This window comes from Pelodiscus sinensis, chromosome 1 (genome assembly GCF_052426305.1).
Source record: "Pelodiscus sinensis isolate ZL-2025 chromosome 1, ASM5242630v1, whole genome shotgun sequence".
Lineage (NCBI taxonomy): Eukaryota > Metazoa > Chordata > Testudines > Trionychidae > Pelodiscus > Pelodiscus sinensis.
In genome coordinates, this window is record NC_143052.1 from 62173143 (window position 1) to 62201042 (window position 27900).

A 27900-nucleotide genomic window follows, 5' to 3' on the forward strand; every position below is an offset into this window, starting at 1 on the left:
CTTTGAAAGGGGATGGCAGCAAAGATCACAAAATACTGAGCAGAGCCATCAAGACAGGCATTGTGGGATACTGGCAGAAGCCTGTTCTCTTGACAAAATGAAACAAAATGAACAGCAGAGTCCACAGTGACTCTTTGTCGACAATAAAGGGAGGGGGAAAGACTAATGTCTCTTGCAGGGGTGGAAATTTTTTGACACCAAAACTGGGTGTTTTTCCCAACAAAAGTCACACTGCAGGGTAAACACTCTTACTGTTTTGTCACCAAATGATAGTTTTTGGCAACAAAACGTGCCAGTATGGATAAGCTCTGAATCTTTTCTAAGGTCTTTAAGTGGGAAAGAATCAGTCAGCCTATAAAGCAGGAGTTTGACTCCCTACCTAAGCTGTCTAGGCAAATTCCTGAAACCTTTATTCATGCAAGTGCTTGAAATGGAGTCAGATAATGGTAGCATGATGAAGCCTTTAATTAGCTACATAGTTATTAATGATTTCTTTTAAAATATATCATTTTAATGCATTGATGTTGCTTTAAGAAAATAGGGGCTTTTCTCATTATAATTTAAATCTAACCTTTAATGTTTACATCCCAGATCCAAAAGCATCACAACGTTGAGAGGACTGCTAAGTAGAAGAAGTTTTTCATTTTCAGTGGCAAACCAAGGAAACAAACAAACAAAGCAAATGGAAAATGTAAAACCAATAGCTATTATTAGAACTCTAATTACCTGTTCATCAGAGATTTGAATTACTGCAAACATGGCCCATTAGGCTCATTTGGAAGAGCTCAAAAACTCACTGTTTTCCCATTAGGCTTAGTTTGAAAAGCTAAACCAGGAAAATTCCCTGTGCCTCTATGTACAATCTAGTTGTTAGAAAATAAGGCGAGCTAAAGAGCCAAAACAAGGCTTGAACATTTTAAGTGCTTGCTTGTCTACTAATTTTTATAGTATCAAAATACAAATTACAATATTGAAGTTCCAAAGACACACAGCATGAATTGAGGAGGCGTGGGCCACCACAGAATGCAAAATGCAGTTGTGAACACAATTACTTGTACATTTCAATTCTTTTCAAATGGCAAGGTTGCCTCAGTCTGTTGTTAAGTGGGGAGGAATTATTCAGAAACCATTCCACTCTGTAATTACTAATGGGGAAGTGAATAGAAGTGCTGTACAAAAAAGGAATAATATACTTAAATACATGGAAAGTGGTGTGAATATCTTATGCTTTATATTATGTCATTAGTCCTATTAGTGCCATTTAAAATGACTTACCAAAATTAACCAAGGAAACATTAAACTGCACATTAAAAAAGAAAAACTAAATATCAGCGTACCAATTATTATGCTAAATTCGTATTTTCCTCATATAAAAAAAAATTAAAACAAATTACAATATGTATCTTTTATTTTAAAACAAACTTAATTGTTGTAAGAAGTACCAGCTTGACAAACCTGGAGGCTGAAATCTTACATCCTTAGCCTTTTCTGAGGAGGTCCTTTTTGTGTTAAGAACTACTCTCTACTACACTAAAACCACATTCACTTTATATGCAGTAGATTATTCAATACATCCGAAGGAAAATAATTGCCATTAATTTCAGTTGGAACTCTAGTCCTAGAAGGCTTTGTGTCCCATTAGCAATCTCCTGAATCAGTCAGTCCTCACAGTAAGTGTACGTGAACCAGTGTCCCCTGTAAGCTGTGTGCTTGTGTGACTACTCAAGAGAGATTTAAGTACCGCCCAGCTGATTAGCAGAGTGGCCACAGCTCTTTTGTTTCTACCGGTGGTGTGCACATGAAAAAATTATTCCTCAGATGGATGGAAAAGTTTAGATGGAACGTTGCATGACACTGGCCAATCAGGCGACAGCTCATGCCAAGGCATCTAGGCCTAACTGAAAACTGACAAATGCATCCCTGTAAACCAGTCTGTGTTAATATTGTAAAAATAGGTATTAGATTTATAAATATGTGTTTAGTGTTTAGACTTTATGAGTTGCTACAGGCATTAATTTCACTTGCAATATCCCATGTAAAAAGGTAATATTTAAGTGTTTGTTCTGTAATTGTGAGAGTCATCAAACAGGATAGAAGCATTATCAAGTGTGACATACTGATTTACCACAAGAGATATCATCTCCTGCCCAACAAAAGAATGCTTAGGCACTAGGCAAATCATTGTGGAATATCAATGGAGAAAAGACTTTGCTGATTGCCCACCCAACACCCATGAAAAAGAAATCTGTGCAAGCACTCATCTCATCATCTTGAGTTCTGGGGAAAGAGAATAAAAATCCTTGTCAAGAATTATATGGATGCTGCTTAAAATCTGAAGCACAAAGGTTTCCAAGCTTAAGAAAGGGATCCCCAACTAACTGTGTAGCCTGGGTTAGCCCTGAAGGACTTATAAAGCTTGCACATTTATACAGCTTACATATTGCAGTCGCTACTATTATCTTCTGGAGCTTAAAATTCTAACTCTCGTGTATCAGTGTTTACCTGCTTTAATATTGTAAATAACTCGCATCTTTTTTTCTAATTAACAAATTATTAGTTAATATATCAGAGGGTTGGCTTCATACATTATCTTTGGTAAAGAATCTAATACAAGAATGGTCATCCTGGATGAGACCAAAGATCCACAGATTTTCTGGCAGTGGCTGTGGCTTACCAGGGCTGGGTGGCAAGATAGTCTGGAATACCTAAGGAGGCTGTCTGTGATGCTATATTAAGGCTGTTATAGCACTTGAGGAGTTTACACTTGCTACTTGGTTGGTGAAATCTAAGTATAAAACTCACAGCCTGTTTGGGGTTTGTGCCCTGCTTCTGTACAGTCTGCACTGGAGCTGGTACTTACAGTCACAAGCTGGCTCCAGATAGTTGGGCACTGGTGTAGTTGGCAGGATTCACATGTCACAAGTCAACTGGATTCATAGATCAAAACCCAACGCTGTTAAATTTAAATGGAAGTCAATGGCAAAATTCTCATTGATTTCAAGGGGGTCAGGATGTCATCCCTAGCACCTGCATTATTTATATACATAATGTACAACATCTGTCCCACTCCTTGAAAGAACAGGAAATCTTGCTGGCTTTAAATCTTAAACAGAGTTTACTGAAATAATCTCACTTGCAAGAAAATACAATTTTATTTTATACAAATGGTCATCTTATCCGTGACAGACATTAAACAAACTCTCTTAACACCATATTTAGACTATTATCATATTTGCAATAACCCTCAAATGTTTTTTTGTTTCAATCTAAGCTTTGGTCTTTCATTTAGATACTATGTCCAATAGTAAGATGATTGAATATAATTTTAAAGCATAATTAATTATTTCAGTCTCCTTTTCAGTCTAAGTACAATTAGTGTTTGGTTTTGTTACTTAAGATGTGTTACATTCTTCATAACACAGAGAATATTGGGGGGATATTCCAGGAAGAGCAATCTGTTATATAGCGTCTATTTTTGTTAGTAATGCAGGAGAGCAAATATTGTAACAATTCATTAGGACATGTGAATGAAAAAGAGAAGTGAAGATTTCAAGCAGGCAAAAACCAAAGTGCTATGCTGTTTTTCTTTTTTATATTTATATTCATGCGGTACTGTGGGAACTGCTGTCTGCTTAAACACATCCTTGCTTTACCATACAGATGTGTCTGTTTATTCTAGTAATTAAAAATCCCCAATATCTGTTGGAGTAGGTTAGTTAATTCTAAATGTTTAAATGAAACTCAAGAGCACAGCTTACAAGGTGGGTGCGTCTAGACTGGCAAGATTTTGCGCAAAATCTTGCCGCCTGTCTACACTGGCTGCAAGTATTTGTGCAAGAACACTGACTTTGTACTGTACAAAATCAGTGGTTCTTGCGCAAATACTTTGATGCTCCCACTTAGGAATAAGCCCTCTTGTGCAAGTATTCTTGCGCAAGAGGGCCAGTGTACACAGGCAAGTTAATTTCTTGCGGAAGAAAGCCCAATGGCTAAAATGGCCATCAGAGCTTTCTTGCGCAAGAGAGCATCCACACTGGCACGGATGCTTTTGTGCAAAAGATGTCTTTTGCACAAAAGCATCCATGCCAGTGTGGACGCTCTCTTGCGCAAATACTTTTAACAGAAAAACTTTTCCGTTAAAAGTATTTACGCAAAATCATGCCAGTCTAGACGTAGCCAGTCTGTATCAAGCATTCTACTTCTGCAGTACCCTACTTTATTTGTAGTACAAATCCAGTAGTGTGTTTTGCTACAGTATTCAATAATACTTTCCCATAACATTCTCCTTTCAAAGATCTAAACATGTGTTACCAATATTAATTTGGAGTCACAGCGCCACTGTTGAGAAGGCAAATTTACTATCCCAATTTGAGAAAATTGGGACAGAAGGATATTAAGAGCCAGATTTGACACTTTAGTAATAGTTATTCCAGATTTACAGTGGTATAATTTAAAACAGAATCTGGTGTTAGTTCAAGGTGAAATCCAGATCCCATCAAAGTCAACCTGTGGCAGAGATGGAACTAGAACTCAGTATCCAGAACTCCTACTACTGTGCCTGAATCTGAAGGGCTTCCTTCCTTTTGCCTTCCATTCTTCTGTCACGACCATAAAAATAGCATAATCAAAAAGTTCTAACTATTCCTAACAAACTAAATTCCATGCATATCTTTGTGTAAAGGTAGATAATCGAACAAGTAAGATAATCTTCTCTGGCCCATTTCAGACAAAGAACAACCACGAGAAACTGTCAGTTTTACCTAAAAGTTAGTTAATCAAAGAATTTCCCTGGTTCAGCTGCAAAGGCAAATTTTGCTACAGCGCATTGGACAGATGGCTTTTTCTGCTTGCAGATATGTGAGTGTAGATCAAATGTTAATCTGTTGAAGTATATGAAGTTATACAAGTTTTACACCATGTAAGTGAAGGCAGAATCAATCCTACTTTGTTTATAGCCGTGAGCCAAACTAGTGCTTGTTCCTTAGAGAATTTTACAAATGCACACACAAATACACTCTCTTTCTAATATATTGGAACAATCATATTAAGTTTATCAAATACTATACAATGTGTAGAAAAATAGTAATCTGGAGTGTTTTCTTTGTCAAATTAATGTATGGGGAGCTGTACGGGGACACCGAGGAGTAATCTTTATTATTAAAGGTTAAAATATGAAAATGCCACATTCAAGGAAAACTGGAACCTGATCCAGTTTCTTTTTAAATCAGCGGGTAGTTTGCACTGACTACACTGGGAGTAGGATAGGTTACAAAGACAGTTTTAAATAACATGGAGACTTTTTAAAGGTAGCAATAGTGCTAAATTAAAAGGCTGCCTTCAAAGTCCTATAGCTTTAAAAACAGCTTTTCTGTAATATCCTGCTGCTGCCTCAAATGCTCCTTTCCCATATTCATATCTGGTATTAGAGAGGTCACAATAACATAAAAGCCTAAATTCTGTGGGGACTTGCACTCTGTGATTGAAGTATTTGCAGTGGGATTGCATGCAGTGTAAATCAGTGGAGAATTTAGTCCAGACTTGAGCTCACTGACTCCCTGAAACATCTTAAAAGAAGATTACATGTAATAACACACAATCCCTTCGCAATCCTTGAGGAAAAAAAAAGGGGGGGTTGGGCCAGCTTAGTCCGGTTGCTTGGGAGTTCCAGCAAAATTCAGGAACCAAACTTTATCTCTGCAGCTCACAAAGAGCTCTGACTCCTGGCTTTGGCATGCTCCCTGGTCTGCCATCGAACATGCACACATGCATCTCTCTATGTCCATATATGGAAGGTGGCTCCCACTGCTGACACACTAGCAATTGAACTAAGCATACTGAATTAACCAGCAATCATCCTGACACATAGGAGAGAGATCTCCAGAGGCAGACTGTGAATTTTGTATCTTCACAGACAATTGCTCTTTAAGTAGAACACATGTATCTACTTCTGTTTTAACAGACACGTTCATGGGCTTTGTCTTCCTTATGCTAGAAAATATTGTATCAATTTTCCGTGTATTTCTGGTAGTCGTATTGTAAATGATAGTGTAGGCATGGCTCAGCTATTTTTTTAATACCACATCATGAAGACCTAGCCTGACCAGATGAATCATTGCTGGAAAACTGGTATAAAATGTTTTAGCACATTCATCCATGATGGTCGGCTCCCTCCAAAATACATGTATCCAGACCCTCTGTGCAGTCTCACTTCTATCTAAGAGCTAAGTGTGAGTAGTAGCTAGGTGATATAATTTCTGTATTGTCTAGGTTACAAAATCATTTCTGAGGCAGACTTTGCATTTACAGCTTGATTTTAGTCATTTTCCTGTGAAAGAGCTTAGTGCAAAAAGATGAGGGATGTAAAATCCTGGTTAAAAAATTAACCCATTGAATATAATGTTTAACCAGTTAACCATGATCCCATTGCAGGGGGCTACTCCAGCCTGACTTGGCTGGAACAGCGTTCCCCTCCCTCAGTGCGGCTATCCCAGCCAGATTGGAGTGCCCCCACACATAGTGCAGTTGTCCCAGCCAGGCTGGAGCAACCCCCTGCCGGTTAACAGGTTACCCTGCTAAGCATGCAGGTAAGGAGTATGCTTACCAGGTAACCACTTAACCCTTTAGATCCCTAAATCGGGAATGATCGAGGATAAAAAGGCTTTTGGCAGCCATGAGGCATGGTTGACAATATAAAGAATTGACTTTCTGAATAAAAGACAGCACTTGAGTGATTATGCCAGTTTTCCGGCTAATCCCTTATGTGGCAGGCATCCTCTACTATAGTGAATTTGGCCTGTCATCCTGTGACGCAGCATGTCTTTGGCCAAACAGATGGACATAGCTAAAAGTAGTGAGCATCAAGTGTGTGGAGAAAAATTGGAGCTAGGTGGCACCTAATTGCTTCTGTGTCTCTTATTGAAGGGATATAGTTTGTAGCTCAAACTCAGAACTAAATTAGTTTCTAAAAAGTAAAAAACAGCTTTCACTGCACTGAAAGGGATGTTTTAGCTAGACTCCCTCAGGACTGACAATATACAGGAAGTCTGGGTAAAGGTAACTCACTGGTAGGGGAACAAAGGGAGACATAACAAAGGTACTGAAAATAATTAATGGCACAGAGAAGGAAAAGAAGCATTAGAACATCCATACTGGGAAAGACCAGAAATCCATCTTGCCCAGAATCCTGTCTTTCAACAGTGGCCAATGCCAGGTGCCCCACAAGGAATGAACAGAACAGGTAATCATCAAGTGATCCTTCCCCTGTCACCCATTCCCAGCTTTTCACAAACAGAGGCCACGGACACCATTCCTACCCATCCTGGCTAATAACCACTGATGGACCTATACTTGGTGGCTACGTCTAGACTACATCCCTTTTTTGTAAAAGGGATGTAAATTAGACGTATCGCAATTGCTAATGAAGCGGAGATTTAAATCTCCCCCACTTCATTAGCATAAAAATGGCTGCCACTTTTTTTCTGCACGGAGCTTCGTCGGAAAAAAGCGCCAGTCTAGACGCTGATCTTGCGGAAAATAAAGCCTTTTCCGAAAGATGCCTTATCCCTTATTTCATAGAAGGATAAGGGATCTTTCGGAAAAGGCTTTATTTTCCGCAAGATCAGCGTCTAGACCGGTGCTTTTTTCCGGCAAAGTTCCGTGCCGAAAAAAAGTGGCAGCCATTTTTATGCTAATGAAGTGGGGGAGATTTAAATCCCTGCTTCATTAGCAATTACGATACGTCTAATTTACATCCCTTTTACGAAAAAGGGATGTAGTCTAGACGTAACCTCTGAATTAATGTAGTTCTTTTTCGAGTCCTGTTAAAATCTTGTTTTTCACAACATCCTCTGGAAAGGTGTTCCACAGATTTTGTGTTGTGTGAAGAAATATTTCCTTTTGTTTGTTTTAAATCTGCCACCTATTAATTTCATTTGGTGACCCCTAGTTTATGTGTTATGGGAGCAAGTAAATAACTTCCTTTCTTAGTTTCTCTGTGCTGGTCATGATTTAATAGACCTCTATCATATCCCTCCTCAATTTCCTCTTTTCTTATTTGGCAGCCGTTTCAAACCCCTAATCATTTTTGTTGCCTTTTTCTGAATTTTTTTCAATGCCAAGATATCCTTTTTGAGATGAGGTGACCATAGCTGCATGCAGTATTCAAGATGTGGGCATACCATGGATTTATATAGAGTCAATAAGATATCCCGTCTTATTCTCTATCCCCTTTATAATTATTCCTTACATTTTGTTTGCTTTTTGGACTGCTGCTGCACATTGAGTGGATGTTTTCAGAGAACTATCCATAGTGACTCCAAGATCTCTCTCTTGAGTGGTAACAGCTAATTTAAACCCTATCATTTTGCACATATACAGGCAGTCCCTGGGTTACGTACAAGATAGGGACTGTAGGTTTGTTCTTAAGTTGAATCTGTATGTAAGTCGGAACTGGCATCCAGATTCAGCCGCTGCTGAAACTGACCAGCAGCTGACTACAGGAAGCCCGAGGCAGAGTTGCTCTGCCCCGGGCTTCCTGGAATCAGCTGCTGATCAGTTTCAACAGGCTGAATCTGGACGCCAGTTCCGACTTACATACAGATTCAACTTAAGAACCCCAGGCGTCCCCAAGTCAGCTGCTGCTGAAACTGATCAGCGGCTGATTCTAGGAAGCCCGGGGCAGAGCAACTCTGCCTCGAGCTTCCTGTAGTCAGCCGATGGTAAGTTTCAACAGCGGCTGACTTGGGGACGCCTGGGGCAGAGCAGCTGGGGTGCTGCTGGGTTGCTCCAGTAGCACCGCTCCTCGGTGCTACTGGACCAACCCAGCAGCACCCCAGCTGCTCTGCCCCAGGCGTCCCCAAGTCAGCCGCTGCTGAAACTGACCAGCAGCGGCTGAATCAGGATGCCTGGGGCAGAGCAGCTGGGGTGCTGCTGGGTTGGTCCAGTAGCGTCCAGAGAGGCGCTGCGGAACCAACCGGCAGTGCCCCAGCTGCTCTACCACAGGCGTCCAGAGAAAAGCCTGGTCTGCTGGGGGGGGGGAGCCCCCCAGCAGACCAGGGAGACGGGGAGCAAAGCCTCGGGGGACGCCAGCAGCGGGACAGCCGCGGCGCATCTGGGCTGTCCCGCTGTCCGTGTCCTCCGCGGCTTTGCTCCGTGTCTCCCTGGTCTGCTGGGGGAGGGGTTACCACCCCAGCAGACCAGGGAGACGCGGAGCAGCTTTTCTCACCCCGGAGGACGCGTGCAGCAGGACCACAGCGCATCTGGGCATCCCGCCGCTCCCGTCCTCTGGGGCGAGAAAAGCCCCGTTCGTCACTGCGGATCCGACATAAGTCGGATCCACGTAACTCGGGGACTGCCTGTAGTTGGAATTATGTTTTCCAATATGTGATACTTTGTATTTATCAGCCTTAAAATTCATCTTCCAATTTGTTGTCCAGCCATTAGTTATGAAAGATCCTTTTGAAAGCTCTTCACAGTCTGATTTGGATTTAACAATCTTGAGCAGTTTAGCATTATCTGCAAATTTTGCCATCTCACTGTTTATCCCAATCTCCAGATCATTTATGAATATGTTGAACAGGATCAGTCCCAGTACATACCCCTGCGGGACATCACTAATTACCTTTCTCCATTCTGAAAATTGACCATTTATTCCTACTCTTTGTTTTCTGCCTTTTAACAAGTTATAGTCCATGATAGGACCTTTTCTCTTATCCCATGACCGCTCACTTTGCTTAAGAGCCTTTAGAGAGGATTCTGGCCTGGGAGAGGTATGTAGGAGCAGGTGCACGATCTGGGATGGAGTTGTAATGGGGAGGAGAGAGAAAGTGCAGAAAGTTTGGGTGGTGACCTGGGACAGGAGACTGGGACTGGAGTGCAGGGTCCAGGAGGAGGTATGGGTGCAGGAGAGGATTCTGAGAGGGAGAGTTATAGGAGAGGGTACAGGACCTGGGATAGAGTTGGAGTGCAAAATGGGGTGAGCGTCAGAGATCTGGAGGCTCTGACCTAGAGGCACTTACCTGAGCAGCTTCCAGAGAGCAGCACTGTCTGGTAAGCTTCCCTGCCTGCCAACAGTCTCAAATCATTCAAAGCAGCTGGCTGTTCCACATGGAGAATGGGGGAAACCATGGCATGCTGGCCCCACCCCCAGCAAAATCTCTTCACTCCTATTGGCTGGAAACCAGCCAATGGGAATTAAGAAATTATGCTATACTGCCTCTGCCTCTAACAAAATCTTTCAATTCCCATTGGCTGGTTTCTGGCCAATAAGAGCTGAGAGATTTTGCTGGGGCAGTGTGTGAAGCCTCTAACCTTATCCCGCAATGCAGAGAGCCAAATGGAGTAGCCAGCCGCTTTGAGCAGGACTGCTCCATTCTGCAGGGGCAGGCTGAATTAAAAGGCCTGACAAGCTGGATTCGGCCCAGGCTATTTCTTGCCACCTCTGATTTAGTTTTTCTGGAATGACCTTATAGTCATTGAGTGTTCCTTTAGCCTCTTGATTGTCCAGTGACCCTACTGGTTGTTTAGCAGGCTTCCTTCTTTTGATGTAATAAAAAATGCTATTACTTTTTAAATTTTTGACTAGCTGTTCTTCAAATTCCTTTTTGGCCTTCCTAATTATATTTTTACACTTCATTTAATAGAGTTTATGCTCTTTTCTATTTTTGTCACTATTCATATCGCATTTCAAGAAAGATGTGGAAAAATTGGAGAGGGTCCAGAGAAGAGCAACGAGAATGATTAAAGGTCTAGAGAACATGACCTATGAGGGAAGGCTGAAGGAATTGGGTTTGTTTAGTTTAGAAAAGAGAAGATTGAGGGGGGACATGATAGCAGTTTTCAGGTATCTAAAAGGGTGTCATAAGGAGGAGGGAGAAAACTTGTTCATCTTGGCCTCTGAGGATAGAACAAGAAGCAATGGGCTTAAACTGCAGCAAGGGAGGTTTAGGTTGGACATTAGGAAAAAGTTCCTAACTGTCAGGGTGGTTAAACACTGGGATAAATTGCCCAGGGAGGTTGTGGAATCCCCGTCTCTGGAGATATTTAAGAATAGGTTAGATAAATGTCTATCAGAAATGGTCTAGACAGTATTTGGTCCTGCCATGAGGGCAGGGGACTGGACTTGATGGCCTCTCGAGGTCCCTTCCAGTGCTAGTATTCTATGATTCTATTATTTAACTTCCATTTTTTAAACAATGCCTTTTTCTCTCTCACTGCTCCTTTTACTTGGTTGTTTAGCCACAGTGGCACTTAATTGGTTCTCTTACTGTGTTTTTTTAATTTGGGTGCAAACATTTAAGTTGAATTATGATGTCTTTGAAAAGTTTCCAGGGTGATAACGTTAAAATCTTTTATTGGACCAACTCCGCTCATCTGAAGAAGTGGGCTATGCCCACGAAAGCTCATGATACCATTTTCATGTTTTGTTAGTCTATAAAGTGCTACCAGACCATTTGATGTTTTTTAAGTTTATGTTAGTGAGTGAGACAAGTTTTCAAGCTTACACGGCTGTTCTTCATATACTCTGAAGAACTAGGGCCCAGCTTTCAAGAAAATGCTGCTTCCAGGGTTTGTACCAATAACCTAAAATTGTACCCGTCCTGTAGAATGTAGCCTTCTTGTGAGAGTTACTGAGAGTGAACCAAGTATCAGTCCCCAAAAACCTTCAGCTATGAAGACCAGAACTGTCCCAACAGTGGTAGAGCAGGGGATATGAGGTATCTTCAGAATCCATGGACACCAGTGATGTCAACAGAGAACATACTCCAGTTTGAACTCTGGGGGTGCGTCTAGACTGGCAAGATTTTGCTTTTGCGCAAAAACTTGACAGCTGTCTACACTGGCCGCTTGAATTTGCGCAAGAGCACTGACATTCTAATGTAAGAATTCAGTGCTTCTTGCGCAAATACTTTGACACTCCTGCTCACAGATAAGCCCTCTTGCACAAGAATACTTGCGCAAGAGGGCCAGTGTAGACAGGCACCTTAATTTTTTGTGCAAGAAAGCCCGATGGCTAAAATGGCCATCGGAGCTTTCTTGCGCAAAAGCGTGTTTATACTGGGCACAGATGTTTTTGCGCAAAAGCATCTGTGCCAATCTAGACGCTCTTTTGAGGAAATACTTTTAATGGAAAAACTTTTCCATTAAAAGTATTTCCGCAAAATCATGCCAGTCTAGATGCAGCCTGGGTGTTTTTTATTTCTGGGCCAGCGGCATACTCTGGTGCCAGACATTCTTCCTATTGTTTAGATCTTTGGAGCAGGGAGATAGAATTTCTTCTAACATTACTAAAAATAATTCAGTTTTTTCCCTCTCTCCTTTGTAGAAGCTAGGGCCCAATACCCTTAATCTTCTGCAGTGAGGTTCCCACCATAGGCATTAACTCTGTGGGTGCTCTGGAGCTCAAGCACTCACCAAAAAATAGGAGGTGCTTGTTACACCTTGGTTCGGTGATGTGGTGGAAGCCTCAAGGGTTAAAGCCGATTACCCAGAGAAAACTACTGGATGATAGTGTAAAACAAATGATCTTTATTAAGTGGAATGATTCTTTTATCAAAACCAACAATTAGAAAATGGTCTTTTTAACTAACAATTGCCCACTGCTTTTACAGGGTAGAAAACTTGAACACAACTCTACCTAACTGATTACAATTCCTAGATTACAATTTACTTATATTAAATCACTATTCCTAATTCGCTTAACGCAGCGCAGCATACAAACGAAAAATACAAAAAACAAAGCTAAAATAATAACAATAAAAAAGGCCACTTACAGCTAATCCTTCCAATGTTACTTTAGGACAGCTGGCAGAGTTAGTCATTGATTTTTGCTGTTACAGGTTAACAACTCCTGGGTTTTTCTTCTAACACTTGTACCTAGACTAAAACATAACACTATCACACAGCACAAAATTACACTATCTATACAATGCAACTTGCTTATACCTTACAAGATTACAACTTAACTACTGACTAAGCTAACAATTGATAGATTTAAGTAATACTTACAAATTCAGCAATAACAACACGAAGACACACAAAAACTTGGAGCATGCTCAAGACTAGCGCACCCCTAGCTTTGACTTGAAGGGTGGGGAAGGCAGCCTCAGGGTAATCAATCCTTCAGCTGGGCAAAAAAACCACGTGCCTTCAATACACGGAACCTCCATCTAACAAAGGGGTTGAGGGTCTTTTATAACATAACCTGATATCTGATACCTTATTAGGGTCAGTTCCCTGGCCGGGCCTGATAGGCTGGTAATGAGGTAACGTGAAATACTGCCCTATAGGATTTTTCATGATGCCTGCCTGATGGCCCCGTGGACAATGCTGGGCATGGTCAGTGTGCATGGCAGTCGCGTCTTATCTCCCTATGCCTACCTCCCTGCCTTCAAGGACTGGTCAAGAGAGTTTTATTTATCTCTTGCAGCTGTGTTCTATTTTTTCATGCTCACCTCCCTGTTCTATGATGCCTACAAGGCCAAATCCCGTTTTACAGAAAGCTGCATTGTGCTTCCCATGCTTCTCTGAGTATCTCATAGTCTGGGTTTTCTGTGAGGGGCCTTGTGTAGCAAGATGGGCTATACGCGAAGGCCATGGACAGAAAAAGCCTGCTTTACAACAGTGCTCAGCACCTTCTGGGACATATTAATGTTTGGTGGGCTCAGGCTACCAGGCTATCGCTCTGCCCCAAGATCCCACCTGGTCTTTTCCCCTTCTCTCCTCCACTGTTCTGCCACCCTTGCCCTCTTCCCTCAGAGGCTTTGCCTGCCAATCACTGGGCAAGGGGATTGGAAAAGAGCACCTAGAGGCAAAAACAAAAGTCAGCACCTGTGTTTCCCAGCCCCTTTATTTAAAAAAAGTTGAGTATTTTTCTAATCTGTCAAATAACAATTTATGTTACTGTATATCACAGAGGGATAACTGGGTTAGTCTGGAACTTAAAAAAATTAGCAGTCCTGTAACACCTTTGAGACAACATATATGTGGATCATGAGCTTTTGTGGGCACAACCAACTTCAGATGAGTGGAGCAAAAAGGAGTGGAAAGCTCATGATTATATATATATTGTTTGTTTCTAAGGTGCTACAGGACTACTCTTTTATTAAATGTTAATATATATGTTTGATCTGAGTTGGTCAATAGAAGTGCTTTCCCTCCCATTTCCAATTTTTCTAATGGAGTGATGTGGCTCTTGTTGTTAATAAGCCCTATCAGAAAGGCAACAGACCCAACCAAGGTTATGGAAAACGTTAACGACAAAGGAAATTAAACCGTTTTCATGCAACCTGCAATTTTTCTTGGGCTCCTCTTTGCCCATCAGCTCTTCGTGCGGTAGAACGAGTAGGACGCAGGGCGCGACCGCTATGGAAAAGGGAGAAGAAGAAGAAACAATGCTCGGCTAAGCCTGTAACAGGGAAGTAAACGTGACCCCCAAACTAAACGGTCTCTTCCCAGCCTGCCCACCTTCCTCCCCCCTTCTCCATATGGTTCCGCCGCCACGGCAGCGGCTGCAGTGCGTGTGGATTTAACTTTCCAAGCCAGGCTCAAGGGCTTTCCAACGCCTTATCTCCGCCTCACACCCCTTTCCCCGGCGCACACCCGCTCACCATATGCTCTCGGGAGAGGGGCGGGGAGAGGACAGCGGCTGGAGCAGCTGATCTCTGCCAGCCAAAGCCCAAGCGGCCTCCGGGGCTGGGCTGCTCCACGGGAGGGAGCCGGGCAGCCTAGCTTGCTGGGGCCTCTCCCCTGGCCTCCATTGGGGGGCTGGGAAGGCGTGGCGGCTGCGGTTGGCCGCCAGAGGCTTCGCTCTGCGCCGAGAGCTGGGCGCTGGCTCGCCTGGGGTGGGGGGGGGGAGCTTGTGAGCCAGCCTGCCCGCCCATTGCCGGCGGGGTGGGCGGAGGCGCAGTCCGGGTTCCTGCCCCAGGCCAGCAGCAGGGGGAGCGGGCGCCGAGCGGCGGCAGAGACACCGCCGAGGCGAGAACTTTGCACCCCCGCGGGGAGTTGCGGGGCTCGGGGCTGGCCACTCGCTGCTCTCCAGCCCGCGGCTGCCGAGGAGCCGGGCGTGAGGCGCTGCCCCCTCCCTTCGTGCGGCCCCTCCGGTGCGCGGAGACATGACAGCGGCGCGGGGCAGCTGCGGGACTCGGCGCTAGCCCTGTGCAAAGGGAGCGGGTCGTCCCTTCCCCCCGCCCCAGCGCTGCTTTGGCGCGTCGAGTTCCTCCCACCCCGCCGTGGCCCCGGGGCTGGGCTCGCCTTGCCGTGGCTGGCGGAGATGGTGCCCGCGCCAGGGTTAGTCTAGTCGCCACCTCCCACCCTTGCAGCTGCTGGTCTAGCGCGTGTGGGCGCCGCTCCCCTGGCCGGCTGCGAGGCGCTGCTGTATGCCCGTGTGACCCAACTTCCCAGCTCGCCGGAGAAACGCCGCCTGGATAATGTCCACACCGAGCAGATTCAAAAAGGACAAAGAGATCATAGCGGAGTATGAAAGTCAAGTGAAAGGTAAGTGGATGTCAATAGGAGCGGGGGAGATAAGCTCCCTCCTTTTCGCTGTCTGACACTGCTCCTAACTTGGGCTCCTCTCAAAACCCAGAGAGATCATCGTGGGTCGGGAGGAGAGATTAAAGGGCCGAGTTTCACTCTCACGAGTGGTATCACAGTCCATGCTGAGCAGAGGTATTCTGGAGCCACCATGCTCTCGGGGTGAGCAATGATCTCACACGCCCGGATTTTGCACTTCAAACAGCGGACTAATTGCTGAACTTAATTTCCCCGAGGAGTGTCATTTGAGAAGGGGGAGGCGGACGCCGCTCATGCAGCCCCTGTCTCATTTGTCTAAGGCTCTGTTTGAAGAAAGGGGGAGGATGTTTTAAAGCTGGAATGGTTATGAACTGTCTGGTTGAGATTACTCACCTTTCATTAATCAACGAGATTTGGTAGCCTTTTAAAGGCTGGCACTTAACCTGAAGAAAGACAGTAATAAGCCTTTCCCTCTTCATAACGCACATGGCTTTATTTCCCTAGGATTGCTTTGTATGTGGTGCTGTAGCTGCTTGATTAGTAAATGGATCTCTTTGATATTGTAGTGTTTCACCTTCAACATTAGTTACATCCATGTACTTGTGCTCAGAACAGTGTAACTGGAGTCTTGGGTTAGTTGCTAACATCCTTAGCCCTTCAACATTCAAAAGGAAAAGAAACCAGTCTTTTTGTTGTTAAAAATACATTTTGTAGAAACTGATCTTTTAATGACTTGGAGATGTGCACCTTTCTTGGTACATGTTGGTTCCTTTCCGTGGTGGCACAGTGGATGAAAACTTGTGCTCTTCAATGAAATGCCTGCACTACTCCAGTGAATATGTACTCTGGTGGATAGCTACAGACTTGTCTTAACAGCTCAAATTGGTACATATGTTTTTATCACTAACTGTACTATAAAGACAATATGTAAGCAAAACCTAGTTAGGGCCCTGATCCTACTATGTGATAATGCTGGGCAGAGCCTGTCCTCACATGGACCCTGACTGTGTTGGCACAGAGAGCCCCCATATATTCAGGATTGGGAACTGTGAATTTAAACAGGGCAGGAGAGAGGGTACCAAACACCCCATAACTCTTTATGAAATCTAATAGAATATTAGTAGTTAAATGGTCCTTCATATTGTATTTGATCCTGCATTGAGGTTGCAATGACTGTAATACCACAGATTCATTATTTTCACAGCAATCAACCTGATGGAATGAGAAACAGCATTCATTCTGTATCTAACATACAAAGATACTGTGCTTTGAGGGGAGGCGTCTTGTAAACTCCTCTGTCTGCTCACCCTACCTCCCTCTTATTATTAGCTAATTTCAGTAAAAACCAGGCTTAGGTAGTGAAAGTATCTGATTATAAAACAGCTCCTTTGGCATTGCAGTACCCCTTTATAACTGCTATTACAGCACTAACCAATACATTTATATATCTCATATATTAGGCGTTTTGATTTGTTCACATTGCTCCTTTGTGGTGTCTCTGAATGTGTACAGTGGTTGTCTTGACACTGAAGTGATGAAACTCTTAGCAAAGCTGTTTAGCAAGATCCACTAGGACCTGTGGTTGTGTTTACAGCCTCTCTTCCAAAGACTTTTATAGCAATTTCATTCCAGATTATAAGGAGTCTGACTTCCTCATTCTGGCATCATTTTCTTTATGATCACTGAGTATTTGTGTAATGCCACAATAGACCTCCAAGGCCAGATAAGTATAACAGACACAAATTACAAACTAAGATCAGATCCTAACCTCCAATATCATTGGTGTCTCATCACTGGGAGGGACTATAAAGAGATGCCCTAGTTAGACAGCAAGGTAACTTTTAGCTAGCTAGCTCTGTGCCACTTGTCTAGCATAATGTTTCAGCTCATGCTGGGGAAAAAGGTCTTCGCCCAAGAACTGCTTCCTCCAGTGATCATTGGTTAGTGTAATGGCCTTTAGTGAACTGTTACTATCAATATGAATTAAAGATGTCCTAGAAATATAGGAATTAGAGCAGTCCTGGAATATAGGCTGCACAAAACTGGTAAATCTTGTCCCTTTTCCCACCAAGGTCCTGTGCTGAGTACAACTGATGTGCCCCATGGATCATTCTGGTCCCTAAATGTGCAGTATCAAAAGCCAGAACACTTCCTTTGACAACTCAACCGGGTTTACACAAATGCATACATTTTATGGCCAAATGTATCTGAATATGTTATTGGAGCACATGGGCTTCTATTGTATATGACTAGTAAAGTGTGTTTGTGTGGTGGTGCCACATATGGAAATGAGGAGTCAGTGTCCTATTTTACATATCTTGCTGTGCTCTTATTCCTTGAATAAGAGGCAGTTCTGTTAGGCTTTGTCTAGACTACATGTCTCTGTCGTCAGAGGCATGTAGATTAGACACATAGGCAAAGTCAAATGAAGCCGCGATTTAAATGATCGCGGCTTCATTTAAATTTACATGGCTGCCGCGCTGAGCCGACAAACAGCTGATCAGCTGTTTGTCCGCTCAGCGCGCTAGTCTGGACGCTCCCCTGCCGACATCAAAGCCCTTTGTCGGCATCCCCGGTATTCCTCGTGGGAGGAGGTTTACCGGGGCTGCCGACAAAGGGCTTTGATGTCGGCAGGGGAGCGTCCAGACTAGCGCGCTGAGCGGACAAACAGCTGATCAGCTGTTTGTCGGCTCAGCGCGGCAGCCATGTAAATTTAAATGAAGCCGCGATCATTTAAATCGCGGCTTCATTTGACTTTGCCAAAACAACAAATCTACATGGCTCCATCGACGGAGCCATGTAGTTTAGACGTACCCTTAGATATTAATTGTGCCAGTTAGCTTCTAGTTTATGTGAGCTGAAAGTTATTACTTAGAGTATTTTCTAGTTATATGAGTAGACTTACTCATTTTATAGACACAGCAATTCATACAAGAACCTCAGAAAGCACAGTAAATAGGATTACAAGCTAATGGAAATATAAAGGATACATTTCATTCATGGGTGGAGCAGCTGAACATACCTCTCCGTTTCACCTGGTTCCTTGTCAAACCATGAGAAACTTTAGAGGGATACTTGAGTTAGTCTGTAATAGGAAAAACTTAAAAAAACAACAAATAGTCTAGTTAGTAGCACCTTAAAGACTAACAAAACATGTAATGGTATCATGAGCTTTTGTGGGCACAACCCACTTCTTCATATGACCTTGAACAGCTACTGATTTTAGTATGTTGTTAAAGACTGCTTTTGTCACCAGGAATAAAACTATAAAATTTGTGGAAAAATAAAATAATTTAAAATAATAATCTTAAACACTAACAAGTACAAGGCTACTAAATCTTTAGTACCTGATCTTGCAATTAAATCCACGTGGGTGGATCCTTGTACCCATGCTCAGCTTTGGGGATGTTCCATGCAAGTGCAAGGGTTAGCCTGACTGGATCTGATTGAAAGGACAGGGCCTTAATTTGTAGAGAATAGTTGGAGCAAGGCCACTCAAATATAAATCTAAAATTCGGAGATGTGAGATCGTTAAGCATAGTGAACGATGTTGGTTGTACTGTAAGTTTACTGTTAATAATAGATATTTTTATTAAACTGATTGAATCACTTTCTAATTTAAGGAACCCCTATGCGGGCTATCAGGGTTTTGTTGATTTCAAATCCATTTTCAACAGTACTTAAGAATAAGCTTTAAACAATTAGTACAATAGCATGGGATATGTGCTTTTCATATCTCTTACTTGTTGGATAATTGAATGAAATGACTTGGGGGACCTCAAGAATTCATTTAGTCCAGTTTCCCGTTTTGAGATTGGACCAGGTATACCTAGACCATCTCTGAAGGGTGTCTGTTTAACCTGCTCTTAAAAACTTCCATTTATAGGAGTTCTGCAACCTCCCTTTGTAAGTTATACCAGTACTTAACAAGCCTTATAGTTGCTTTTAATACCAAATCTACGTCTCTTTGCTATGGATTAAGCTGATTACTTCTTAGTGGAAGTGGAGAACAATTGATTACTCTCCCCTTTATAACAGCCCCTAATATATTTGAAGACTGCTATCAGGTCTCCTAAAATGTCTTTTTTTTTTCAAGACTAACGTCCCTAGGTTTTTATTCAAGCTTTCCTCATAGGTCAGGTTTTCTAAACATTTTATCCTTTTTGTTGCTCCAGACACTCTCCAGTGTAGACACATCTTGCTTAAGGTGTGTCTTAAACTAGTAGTCATTGTTCTCTAGCTAAGGCATCACCAGTGCTGAGTTTAGGGGAAAATTACCTTGACTGTCTTACATGCAACACTTTTGATGATACACCCCAGAATATTAGCCTTTTTTGCAACCATGTTATGTTGCTGATTCTCATTCAATTTCTGATACACTGCAACCCCCAGATCCTTTTCATCACTACTACCACATAACCAGTTATTCCCCATTTTGTAGTTGAACATTTTTTTTTCATAGAATCATAGAAGATAAGGTTGGAAGGGACATCAGGAGGTCATATAGTCCAACTCTCTGCTCAAAACAGGACAAACCCCAACTAAATCACCCAACCCAGGCCTTTGTCAAGCCGTTTTTAAGGATGGAAATTCTATCACCTCCCCATGTAACCCGTTCCAGTGCTTCACCACTCTTCTAGTAAAATAGTTTTTCCTAATATCAGCCTACACTTTCCCCCACTGCAACTTGAGACATTGCTTCTTGTTCTATCATCTGCCACCACTGAGAACAGCCTAGCTCCATCCTCTTTGGATCTCCCCTTCAGATAGTTGAATGCAACTATCATCTCCCCTCATTCTTCTCTTCTGCAGACTAAATGAGCCCAGTTCCCTCAGCATTTCTTCATAAGTCATGCACCTCGGCTCCATAATCATTTTTGTTGCTCTCTGCTGGATTCTTTCTAATTCACACACATCCTTTCTGTAGTAGGGGGGCCCAAAACTGGATGCAATGAACCAGATGTGGCCTCACCAGTGCTGAATAGAATAATAATTTCTGCCTGCAATGCTCATGCTCATATAGTCCAATATGCTGTTTGCCTTCTTGGCAACAAAGGCACACTGTTAATTAATAGCAAGCTTCTTGTCTACAGTAATCACCAGGATCTTTTCTGCAGAACTGCTCGGTTAGTCGGTCCTCAGCCTGCAGCAATGAATGGGAAGCTTTTTTTGCTTTTTTCTTTTTCTTTCTATAATACTTTGCACTTCTCTCTGTAGAATTTCATCTTGTGGATTACAGACCAATTCTCCAATTTGTCCTGGTCATTTTAACTTTTTGTTTACTCCAAACTATTTATGATTACTCTGAATAAGGTCTGTCAACCAGTTGCACACCTGCCTTACATTAATTCTGTCTGAATGGAAATGGAGGAAGAGATGTGCGGGGGCACTCATGTTATTTTATACCTACTTTATGATCTATTTGGTCATTTTATTCTAAAACTTCAGAACTCTGGCCTTGTCTACTTTTTTGATGTTTGGGAAGTAAAATGCCCTCTAAATTGCTGTGCATTCAGAGACAACTAACATTGTATAGTGCTAGAGCAAAGTATACAAAGGTACAGTTTAATACTGACCTTCAAAAGTCCTAGACGCATCTCAGTATTTAGTTTAACACAAGGTTAAGAGTTTTAAAAGGAAACAGCAGTAAGTTGTATTTATCTCAGCGCCTGAGTTCTATCCTTGTTATACCAACAGAAGTAGTATCCCTCTGGACCACCTGAGAATGAGTATACAGGCCTATCTAAGAATCATGTGAATCATTCTCAAGCTCAGCCCTTGATCATCATTCACTTGATGATCTACTTCAGACTGACTCTTGTTTTTATTCAGCAACCAACCAGTTCCTGGCACTGTTCTTAATGTACTAAAGTAAAGTAAGGCCAATTTGATGGGTTTACTGAGCAACCCAGTGGGTTAGACAAATACTAGGACACATCGCTTGGGGTATACATTGGTATCTTTTATATGATGACTAATCACTTGCTGAGATTTTGAACATTTGACTTTTTAAAGGGATGTCCCCATACGCAGAGGTCGGACATAACAGCCATGTAGCACTTCTATTCCCTATAAACATGGACAGTGGGTAATGTAGGCAAGGGAAGTCATTGCCTTCCCCACACTGCCTACGCTCTGATCAGCCAGGGCTGCGTTGTGGTTCCCTGGTCGCCTGGGAGGGCTGGGGCTGTGCCACCTGCTGGGAGAGGGTAGATTAAGGGGCTTAAGGGTGTTCAGGGGCTGAGGGCAGTTACGTAGTGGGGGCCAGCTGCTGCTGTGAGGGCTGGGCTGTGCTCTGCTCCACAGGATAGCGGCTTTGGTTGTGGAAGGGTGGGCCTGAGGCAAAAGGGGGTAGAGCTGGGGCTTGTCTTCCCCAACTGGGTGTTCACCTAATGCCCATGCTTACAAGCCTTTAAAATAGGCCTAGGCACTCCTAAAGTCTCTTAGGTTATACCTACACAGCAATTAAACATTCATAGCCTGGATCAGTTGACTTGGGCTCACAGGGCTTAGGCTATGGTGTCATATAGAGGTTTGGGCTCAGGCTTCATGCCAAACCCTGGAACTCAGCAAGCCTAAGCCGAGTAAGTTTACACTGAGGACGTTAAGAAGTGGGTAATTGACTAATCGTATTTGTATCGATTACACAATTGGTCAGTAAGGGTAGGCGGGGTCCTGGAGCTACCTCTCCTGAAGCTCTGCAATTTAAATGTAATGGGAGCCAGGTATGCAGGCAGCCTGGCTTCTACTACATTTAAACTGCAGAGCTGTAATGGGGGAAGGTCCAGGACCTGGCGCAAGCTGGAACTGAGCAGTCCCAGCTTGCATCAGGTCCCAGACCACTGTGCCTCTGCCTCCCCTGTTACCCCCCCCCCCCTTGCTGATACAGAGGCAGCAAGGCGGGGGTAGTGAGAAGTGGCTTGACTAGTCGCTTACATACCTAGTTTACACAGGCCAGCCATGGGTGTTTAATTGCAGCGTAGACATATCCTTACTGGCCCTGCACAAAGTGAAATTAACTTGGTGTGAATAGGAAAGATGCTTACTAACTACCTGAATTCAAGCATTTATTTTGTAAGATTGTGAATGTTTGAAGCTGTGTGCCTAATGTTGACTAAGGTTTGGAAATAGAGCTGGTTATAAACTTGCCAACAGAAAGTTTTTCTGTTGAAAAACCTGGTTCATTAAAAGCAAAACATTTTGTGGAAATGTGTCTGATTGATTTAAACTTTGTTTTGAAAGATAAATTGGAAAAAAAGTGTTTGGTGAAAACATTTTGTTTTGAAATAGAAAATCAAAACTTTCCATTCATATTTATATTCTGTATTTACATATTATCTTAGTTATGCAGAGGATAGAAGTTTCATTTCACAAAGGATTTTACATTTGGCTTCATTCTGAATTGGAAGGAAAACCAAAAATCAAATTTTGCCAGAGAATAATTTTGAACTATTAGTTTTGATTTCAACGTTTCATTGTATATTGCAATATATTTTATATCATCAAATAATTCCAAAATCAAAACTCCTAACAAAAGTTAATTTTGTTTAGAAAACATTTGAAATGGACTATATTAACATTGTTATAACTTCTCCAGGTTTTTTTGAAACTTCTCAAACTCTAATATAAAATTTAAAAAAGGCACAAATCAAAATAATGTTTTGACTGGCCTTAAAAAAATTCTGACTCGAATTTTGCTGGAAACTTGAAATCTGTTGGGCTTTGTTCCATTCTGGAATGGAAAAAAATGAAGTGGATTTCCCATTAATGCAAAATTTGATTCTCTCAACTGGAAATCATTAGGGAGAATTTGTCATGGCTTGCAAAACACAATCAAGGATACAAGTAGATTAAGGAGGTGGCTGCAAAAAAAATCTTGCAAGAGTAGAAACTAACTAGAACTAATAGAAAATTATCATTTTGGTGGTTGGGCACTTTGATAGGATTTATTCTTTGCCATTTCTTACGCCTTTTAGATTAGTACAGATAAATCACACATTGTTCTGTGACCTCTATTTAAAAAATCATAATTTCTGTTTTAAAGTAGCTGTTTAGGAGACTCTAATATCATTTGAATGAAAATTTAAATATTATCAAATGAAGGTCTTCCATCTGAGGGTTTCAAGATGCTTTAAAAACGTGCAGTGAATTTTGCTTCCTTACAGATAGGAAAACTCTAGTACAAAGAAGATACATTGGTTGGACAAAGTCCCAAAGGAAATCTGTTTTGCAGAGTCAGGAATATACCCCGGACATGTGACTTATTGTCCTGCATCTTAACCACAAGACTGTCCAGTCTCCATTTCATCTTTGTTTCAGTGGACATTTGGAATGAAAGGGATCTGGGCCACTTGTGAACATATGTGATCATGAATATGATGGAGAGATAATAGTCTTTATCTATCTATATCTATATCTATATCTAGCTATATAAAACAATTTAATAAAGAATGTTATCTTAAATATGGTGACTACTTTGTCATCTTAATCATTAATAATGAAAGCTATAACTTCCCTCTTAGTGTGCTCACATAGCTCAATGAAACCAATGCAATTTGGATCCTGTACAAATGGTTTCTTCTGATGTTCTTTCCAAGTTTTTTCTCCACAATACTTCAGCATTGCATAGTAAAGTTCTAAATCATGTTAAGGTTCATTTAATTTCCTACCATTATCTTTTTATTGGTCACTTTTTATGAAGTAAAGTATCAGTTGCTAATAAAATCAGACTGATAGCTTGGAAATGGTTCTGTGGTAAGACAGAATAGCTTCTCAATTTATCTCTTTGTTTCGTTTTGCTTAAATTAATGTTAGTTTCCATGAATACTGGTTCCCTTACCAATCAGTGCAGCTGCAGTGGAAATGGATGTCAGCATTGAGAGAGGTCAGCTAGCAGCAATAAGACTCTACAATAAGTAATCCTCTGTTGATCATTATACAGGCTCTTGGCATTGACCTTATTGGCAGTATGGCATCTGCCTGTTGGACAAGACTGATCACAGTGATAGCGGACAACCACACCTAGCCAAGTGGCCTGTTGATGTATTAACAGAATGTCAGTGGCCCACACCTGATGCTGTGCTCCTATGAGTAGAAATTCTTGCTAATTCAGTTTATCCTACTGCTCAGGTTTCAAGGAACAACCTAGCCTATTCCACCAGTTTGCAGAACCATGCTGATGTATCAAGATTCTTTTTGTTCTGATGGAACAAGCCTCATAGTCAGTTTCTCTCACTTTGTCAATTAATGGTCATAATTTACTTTAGGCCCTTTCTGTTCTGCTTACCCTAGGCAATAATCTATTCCAATGTGTCTCATGCCTCTTCTGGAAAAACCATTCTCACCTTAGCCTTTCAGCTCTTAGATAAAAATTAATGCAAACTGTGATGGCAGTTCTTACGTGAAAATTTGGCCACAAGGAAGTGCTTGACATAGGTCTTTAAACTGTTTCAAACAATAACAGCAGCAGTTTTAATTGAATTACAGACTAGAGCAGTGTTTCTTAAATTTTTTTTATACTGGGGAACACCAAGAATTTTTTTGTCGGGGGTGTGGGGGGGAGCCCCAGCCCCCGGGGCAAAATTTGTCAAACAAAACACAAAAAAACACCGGACCAGGAGGGAGGGTGCAAGCAAGGACTTGGGGCAGGGTGTCAGAGAAAGCTGGGAATGCGGGGTCTTGGCGGGGGGAGGGGAGTGAGGGGGATATGGGTGTGGGGTCTGGGCATGAGGGGGGACGCTTACCTGGCTTGGGGAGGGGGAACAGATCCTGAGCCGGGTTCCCCGCAGTCAGTAGTTTTAAAACTCTGAGGTGTGGAGCAGCTTCTCGGCTCCAGCCACACCTCTGTCTCCCCCTCCCAGCAGCAATGGCCACTGTAAAAGCAGCCGCCTGCACACGTGGAGGAGGAGGAGGCTGCGCAGCAGCGGGGGCCCTATGGGACAGGTGGCGTCCTGCGGGGAGTGGGGGCAGCTGCTGTCTACGGGCTCTGCAAGGGGCGGGGGAGCAGAATTTTTTCTGTTTTCTCCACGGCATACCTCTGACTGTGCCACAGAACACAGTTTAAGAAACGCTGGACTAGAGATACAAAAATGCCTATTGTATGCATGTATGTGCATACACAAATTCCAAAACTGTGCAGGGAAGACACCTCCCCCCCACATGCATACTGTTTGCTCCAGCTCTTCCCCTTCCTCAGCAGTATGGATAAATAAAGAAATTAGATTTTTTTTATTTAAATTGGATTTTAACTTTTAGAAAATAATCGATACAATACTAAAATTGTCACAAAAATAAGTTACAATTAAATCTCATCACAAACATGCTACACCTACACTTACAGTCTCTTAAAATGAATTAATGGTTCTAGTCTGTCCAGACTAACTACTAGTTCTTGCCTCTTGAAAGTTTTGGGCTTTCAATATCTGTTTCTTGACAGACTGAAAAAGTAATGGGCAAAAAAGGACAAACTGGATAAGATTGTTTTTGTTCTGTGCTTATGTGGTGGTAGACCTTGCATGGCAGAGAACATAAAAGAGAACATAAAGAACAGAGGAGCTGTTTTAAAGACAGAGACCATATATATAGGAAGGGACAGAGGCAGCATAGAAAGGTACAGTGGAGTGCACTGGAAAGAAAAAGGGAAGACCATTATTCAGCACACACACAGCATCTTCTATTTCTCCATGCTTTTGACACAGAAAAACTGTCATGGCTTCTGGGAGTAAGAGGTATCCTATTAGGAAATATTCTGAAGAAATGTGTTCCCTGGGTAAAAAGGAAAATGTGTCAAGTGTAAGCAGTGCAAGAAGATGATGCAGGCCTATTGCAAGAATGAAACATCATAAGGAAAATGGTTTATTGGGAGTAAATGATGATGTGGATATGGCTGTGTGGATCAACTGGTGAGAAATTTAAATAATTCGCATTGCAATTTATCATTCTTCAAGACTATACTTTTTCGTATAAAGTGTGATTTGACAAGTAAGTTCCCAAGCTGTTTGCTGTATTGGATGTTGCTAGGGGAAAAAAAGTTTAATTTAGCTACTCTTTAACTAGGTTTAGAATCTATCACTCAAATATACAATACGGAAAGCTGTACAGGCAGTACCCCAGTTACGAACGGGGCTTTTCTCGCCCCGGAGGACAGGAGCGGCGGGACGCCCAGATGAGCCGCGGTCCCGCCGCCCGCATCCTCCGGGGCGAGAAAAGCTGCTCCCTGTCTCCCTGGTCTGCTGGTCAGACCAGGGAGACGCGGAGCAATGCCGCGGAGGACGCCCGCAGCGGGACAGCCCAGGCGCACCGCGGCTGTCCCGCTGTGGGCGTCCTCTGCGGCTTTGCTCCCCGTCTCCCTGGTCTGCTGGGGGGGGGCGCAGCTAGTGCCCCCTCCTCCCCAGCAGACCAGGCTTTTCTGCCCACGACGCCTGGGATAGAGCAGCTGGGGCTCTGCTGGGTTGCTCCAGTAGCGCAGAGGAGCGGCGCTACTGGAGCAACCCGGCAGCACCCCAGCTGCTCTGCCCCAGGCGTCCCCAAGTCAGCCGCTGCTGAAACTGACCAGCGGCTGACTACAGGAAGCCCGAGGCAGAATTGCTCTGCCCCCAGCGTCCTGGAATCAGCCGCTGATCAGTTTCAGCAGCAGCTGACTTGGGGACGCCTGGGGTTCTTAAGTTGAATCTGTATGTAAGTCAGAACTGGCATCCAGATTCAGCCGCTGTTGAAACTGATCAGTTTCAGCAGCGGCTGAATCTGGACGCCAGTTCCGACTTACATACAGATTCAACTTAAGAACAAACCTACAGTCCCTATCTTGTACGTAACCCGGGGACTGCCTGTATAAGAGAAATCTAGAGTTGCCAGTTGTCAATGCATGTCATTTTCTTATTTTATATTGCATAATACATGCCTCCTATTTTGCAACATCATGGCCACAGACCATAATGGTTATGTCATAAGTGCTATTCCCTATTTTACTTCAGCTAACTCAGCTTTTCCAAGGGAACCTCATTCTATACTTATTTTCTCAAAAACCAGTAGTTCCAGTAAGTTCTCTGGGGCTTACTCCAAAATTGCTGGTTTATCTGATGAAGTGGATTTTACCCACGAAAGCTCATGATACTGTATATATTTGTGCTAGTATCTAAGGTGCCATAGGACTACTCGTTTCCAAAACCAATTGCACTCTAAGCACAGTCTGTCTTAACTTTGTTTTTGGTAAATTAATTTAACTCAGTGGTTCTCAAACTTTTTGGCCTGTGGACCACCTACCTCAATGTAAACCTTCCTGCGGATCACCAGTCGCTAATGGAATCTCACTGTTCGTTACAAAATTACACCTGAGCCATTTTGCTAGTACTGCAGTTTGGGAGAATGGTTTAATTTAAATTATTAAACAGA

General features: G+C 42.7%; 1 protein-coding gene across 2 annotated transcripts in view; it reads left to right on the forward strand.

Annotated features, from left to right (window-relative positions):
- Positions 1–14640: 14640 nt before the first annotated feature.
- SRGAP1 (SLIT-ROBO Rho GTPase activating protein 1) overlaps positions 14641–27900 on the forward strand; it is a 222882-nt gene continuing 209622 nt past the window's right edge. The window contains exon 1 of one of the 2 annotated variants that reach the window (XM_006130209.4): positions 14641–15492. In XM_006130209.4, coding sequence (XP_006130271.3) covers positions 15426–15492 — 67 coding nt within the window. In that variant the 5' untranslated portion in view covers positions 14641–15425. The remainder of the gene's footprint in view (positions 15493–27900) is intronic. The other variant, XM_089779664.1, reaches the window with a different exon arrangement.